Below are 5,000 nucleotides of genomic sequence, written 5' to 3'. Positions count from 1 at the left end.
GATGTCTCTTAGTTGAGTTTTCCAGGTTGTCTAGTATGTGTGTGTGTGTGTGTGTGTGTGTGCTACCATAGAGAAAAGAAATGCTTTGTCGTTTAATGCTTTGAAAGGTGTATCTTCTGCGTAAGCCTGAATGACTTATCTCAGCTGACAGGTTCCTAAGCTGTGTGAGGTGTGAGTGTATGTGTGCGAGAGTGTGTGTGTGTGTGTGTGTGACCTCTTTCTCAAACACATACACACACATTCACACTTCCACCGCCCACACATATACGCATTGTGCTTTTCTGTGAAACAACATGAAGTTATGTAAAGAGAAGGAACGTAAGGGAGGAGAGAGAGAGAGAGACTGACTGAGTCAGAAAGAACTAGGGAGAAAAAGAGGAGGGAGGTCGGAGGTAGGGAAATGGCGAGCGAGCAGGGAGAGAAAGAGACAGATGAAAGTTTTCTCATCTGAACACTCACAAGAAAAATGGTTCCTAGAAAAAAAAATGAACTATTATATTCCACAGTCAGAAAAACATTTCTATGTAATTTAAATCAGATCAAATCTACAATCTGAAACATTTATAGCACTGTATTAGACAACTCCAGTAATAAACGACTGTGTACAATATCATTACCATGGGCTCTGTATCGTTTGGCATCGCTGACCCTGATCTTAAAAGATGTGGGGGTTGCGTGTATTCCAGTGTGCGTGTTTTGATTCCTGCACACACACACACACACACACACACACACACACACACATGCTGAGGCCTCAACGTGAGGAGGGGAACTCAGTGCTCTTATTTTACCACAGTATGTTGGCCAGCTGGCAACACACTGGCCACTAGCACAGGCTAAATCAGGCCCTTAATCTCCTGTGCCCCAACAGTGTCACACAGTCACGTTCAGGCACGCATATACACACACACACACACACACACATACATGCACACGTACACACACACACACACACACACACAGGTGCACATGCACACATTCATACACAGGCATGCACACCGCACGCACGCATGCACGCACGTGCGCACGCATGCAGACACATAGACGCATATAAAGACTCACACATGCACAGGTGCGCACACAGCATAAATGTACGTCCACAGGAGTATTTATCCATACATAGACCCACTCACACTCAAACACACTGTATTCCTTATGTGTGTGTGGGCTGCCCCATCGATGGCTCTCTCATGACCACCTCTGGCCCCCTCTTCCTCTCCCTGCAGCATTTTCGGGGGCCTGGTTCTGGACGTGAAGCGCAAGCTACCGTTCTACTGGAGCGACGTCCGGGACTCTCTCAACCTGCAGTGCCTGGCCTCCGTCCTCTTCCTCTACTGCGCCTGCATGTCCCCCGTCATCACCTTCGGGGGCCTGCTGGGGGAGGCCACCAAGGGCAACATTGTAAGTGCAACCCCCCCACCCCACACACACACACACACACACACACACACACACACACACACTCACACACTCATACATTCCCCTTTAAAAGAGCAAACTGATGGGTAAGTGCCCCTTGAAAGGACCAAACCGATAGGTAACACTCTAAGTGCCCCTGCACCCCATATCTTGAAATGGCCGAACAAAAGGGCAACATCAAGTGTCCAACTCCCACTACTCCACTTTAAAAGACCAAACTAAGGGGTGGTCTTATAAGTGCTTTCTACTGTCTACTCTACCCATGTTGTTTTGATGTTGTCATTCACTATATATATTTTTTTTTACTTTTAGCTGTATTGGTGTCTCCTGGGAATCAGTCACATCATGTCTGTGCTGCTAGCACCTTGCTCTACCAATTTAGCTACATGGTTTTGGCAGAGCCGTTGTCGAGTTCTTCTGTCAGATTCTGGACACAAATAGGCAAGAGAGTTGTTGCATTCAGAGTACTTAGGATGTTATAGACTGTCATCGCTGATGGAATAACATAGAAACACACACACTAGTCAATGTTGCTGAAAGGACATGACAGGACAGCCCAAAGATAAAACAAGATGAAAGACATCCTCATGGAACATCATCAATCATTTGATTCACGTAACATTTGCATTCTTGCATAAGCGCATTTCCACGGGCACTGATCTCAGACCTTTAACTCTGATCGTCACACAGCAGTGCTCCAGGAGAAAAAGCAGTTGTGTTTTAACTGGAGGATTCTTGGATTGAATCCAGCACCTTCTGGCCTCTCAGTGAGCTGATTGGCTCCTTGCATGGCTGCCCTCGCCCCATCGGTGTGTGAGTGTATGCGGGTTCACGTCTGAATGTCAAGCGTTTATTGTAAAACGATACGAGTACACAGAGGAGTAAAAAAGGAGGTTTATAAATGCAGTCCATTACACGGAGGAACAAGGGCACGGGACATTGCACAGAATTGGACCCTTGAAAGGATAAGTGTGATGACAACTCCCTCCCACCCCTCTGTCTTAGAGTATGGCTCTGTGGATGTTGAAGAGAAAATGAAACGGGTTTGAAGCTGTGCTTGAGGATGGCTTTGAGGGTGACCGACAGTCAGACTCTCTTTGAGGCTGAGGGAGACTCGTCGGAGGTTGTCGTTCTGACCCACAGAGAGAGAGAGACTGAGAGAGAGAGAGAGAGAGAGAGAGAGAGAGAGAGAGAGAAAGAGAGAGAGGACAGTGGGGCAGGCAACCAGAGTGCACAGAGACCCATAGGGACAGGTATCTCAGGTCATGACCAATCAGAGCCGGGCGACTGAGAGCATAGTGCTCTACTGGACGAGATTGTGTTAAAGTCTGACTGGCAAAGAAAATGTGGGCTGTATTTGGAAGGTGGGAGCGTCCATGGATCGAAGGCTTGTTAGCCATCCGCTGTAATTTCATAAATATTTAAATATAATCATGAAATCACAGGGGATATCTAGCAAGCCTTATGTGCTTGCATGCATCACTGTGAAATCAGACTTTGAGTTATTCATTTATTATTTCACATAATATTTGGACATACATAGATACTGACAGAACACTCGCTTAACTCCATTGGTGTAGACTGTACACTGGTCGAATGGGCCTTGGTTGTGTTGAAAACTACGTTAGATGCAACATAACTGACTATTAGCAAGGCTTGAGATAGAGACTATTAGATACTGTGTAACAGTTACAGATCATTAAGAGATCACACGAGAGCCTGCTTTAGAGACTCTGAGACAGTTAACACTGATAAAGGCATGCGGCTCGCCCAGAGAGACACAGACAGACAGGCCTTAAGGAACCTGCGCTTGAGTCTCTGAACTTCAGTCGGCGAGAGAGACTATGTTTGAGACGACGTGAGTGTTAGTAAGAGGCCATGTGCGAGGCTGCGAGTGTGTCAGTAAAAGAGTGTGTGTGTGTGTGTGTGTGTGTGTGTGTGTGTGTGTGTGTGTGTGTGTGTGTGTGTGTGTGTGTGTGTGTGTGTGTGTGTGTGTGTGTGTGTGTGTGTGTGTGTGTGTGTGAGCGAGTGTGTGCGTGTGTGTGTATGACAGAGAGAGTGGTGGCTGTGTAAACCCAGCAGACAGCTAGCGTGAGCAGAGTTATGGGGCCTGACATGAGGAGCAGCGGTGTGGAACAGCCACAGACGCCTGCCCTCGCCAGCTGCCTCCACTGCCCACTGCTGCACGCCTGTGTGATTCAGAGCTTTTTACTCCTCTAGCTCTCCTTTGTACATGTGCTCTCTGTCTCCCTCTCTCTCTCTCTCTCTCTCTCTCTCTCTCTCTCTCCCTTTCTCTCTCCCTCCCTCTCTCTATATCTATCTCTCTATCTCTCTATCTGTCTTTTCTCTCTGTGTTTAGTTAGGAGATGTCTTCTTTCACCCGTGGCAGGCATCATGTTCTCTTTCTCTCTTACGTGTGTTTACCCTCTCTTTCAAATTCAGACAGAAACATAAACAATCGCAGAAGTGAAAAACAGTGAGGTAAATAGTGGGGAACTGATCGACCTGTACGCTGATTTCTCTCTGTTTTCCATCTCCTGCTCTCTAATTCTCTCTCTCTCCCTCTCTTTCTATCTCTCTCTCTCTCTCCAATTCTCGTAGAGTGCCATCGAGTCTCTGTTCGGAGCGTCTATGACGGGCGTGGCCTACTCCTTGTTTTCAGGGCAGCCTCTCACCATCCTGGGCAGCACTGGGCCTGTGCTGGTCTTTGAGAAAATCCTCTTCAAGTTCTGCGCGTGAGTGCAGCCTTCTTCAGTGTTCAGTTTGTAGACTCTGGTGCCCCCTAGCGGCGATAATATGAAAGTGCTATTGCTCAAATTGTTGCGCACCACACCATCTGTCTTGCAATGTGTTGAATTTGTGAATAACCACAGGGGTGTTTGCAGATCTACTATCAAACACCTATTGTATATATATATATATATATATATATATACACACACACATATTTTCTTCTATATATACTGTATATATACTGTATATATATATATACATATAAAACAACCCTAAAACAGATCATTTCTCCCCTTAGTCTTAGCGTTCATCTTAATGTGTGTGTGTGTGTGTGTGTGTTTGTGTGTGCACGTGAGTGCATAAAAGTGTGTGAGTGATACACTTAGTAACTGATATAACTGTCATCATGTCCAAATGCCAAGTTTGACCACTCCTGCACCTTTGTGGTCCTCTTCAGATGCGTTGGCTATTTCTAGTTATTCATATAAAATTCCTTTCTGGTGTGCCCTCTCTCCCATGCGGCGGCAGAGACTACGGCCTGTCCTACCTGTCTCTGCGCACCAGCATCGGGCTGTGGACGGCCTTCCTGTGCCTGGTGCTGGTGGCCACGGACGCCAGCTCGCTGGTGTGCTACATCACGCGCTTCACGGAGGAGGCCTTCGCCGCGCTCATCTGCATCATCTTCATCTACGAGGCGCTGGAGAAGCTCTTTGAACTGGGCGAGCACTACGCCGTCAACAAGCACAACGAGCTGGACAACCTCACGCTCTACTCGTGAGTCTCTGCTCCACACAGCGCCACACTGCACCACACAACACCACACAGCGCCACACCACACAGCACCACAC

General features: G+C 47.3%; 1 protein-coding gene across 6 annotated transcripts in view; it reads left to right on the top strand.

The window, feature by feature from the left end:
• The window catches only part of LOC105903637 (sodium bicarbonate cotransporter 3-like), a 65,415-nt gene that overhangs the window by 46,162 nt on the left and 14,253 nt on the right, over positions 1-5,000 (top strand). For all 6 annotated transcript variants that reach the window (XM_031585647.1, XM_031585645.1, XM_031585651.1 and 3 more), the window contains 3 exons: positions 1,227-1,401; positions 4,021-4,154; positions 4,681-4,926. In XM_031585647.1, the coding sequence (XP_031441507.1) occupies positions 1,227-1,401; positions 4,021-4,154; positions 4,681-4,926 (555 nt within the window). The remainder of the gene's footprint in view (positions 1-1,226; positions 1,402-4,020; positions 4,155-4,680; positions 4,927-5,000) is intronic.

The sequence above is a fragment of the Clupea harengus genome, chromosome 19, assembly GCF_900700415.2.
Source record: "Clupea harengus chromosome 19, Ch_v2.0.2, whole genome shotgun sequence".
NCBI lineage: Eukaryota > Metazoa > Chordata > Actinopteri > Clupeiformes > Clupeidae > Clupea > Clupea harengus.
The sequence above is the reverse complement of the archived record's forward strand: the minus strand, read 5'-3'. Positions and strand labels throughout refer to the sequence as shown.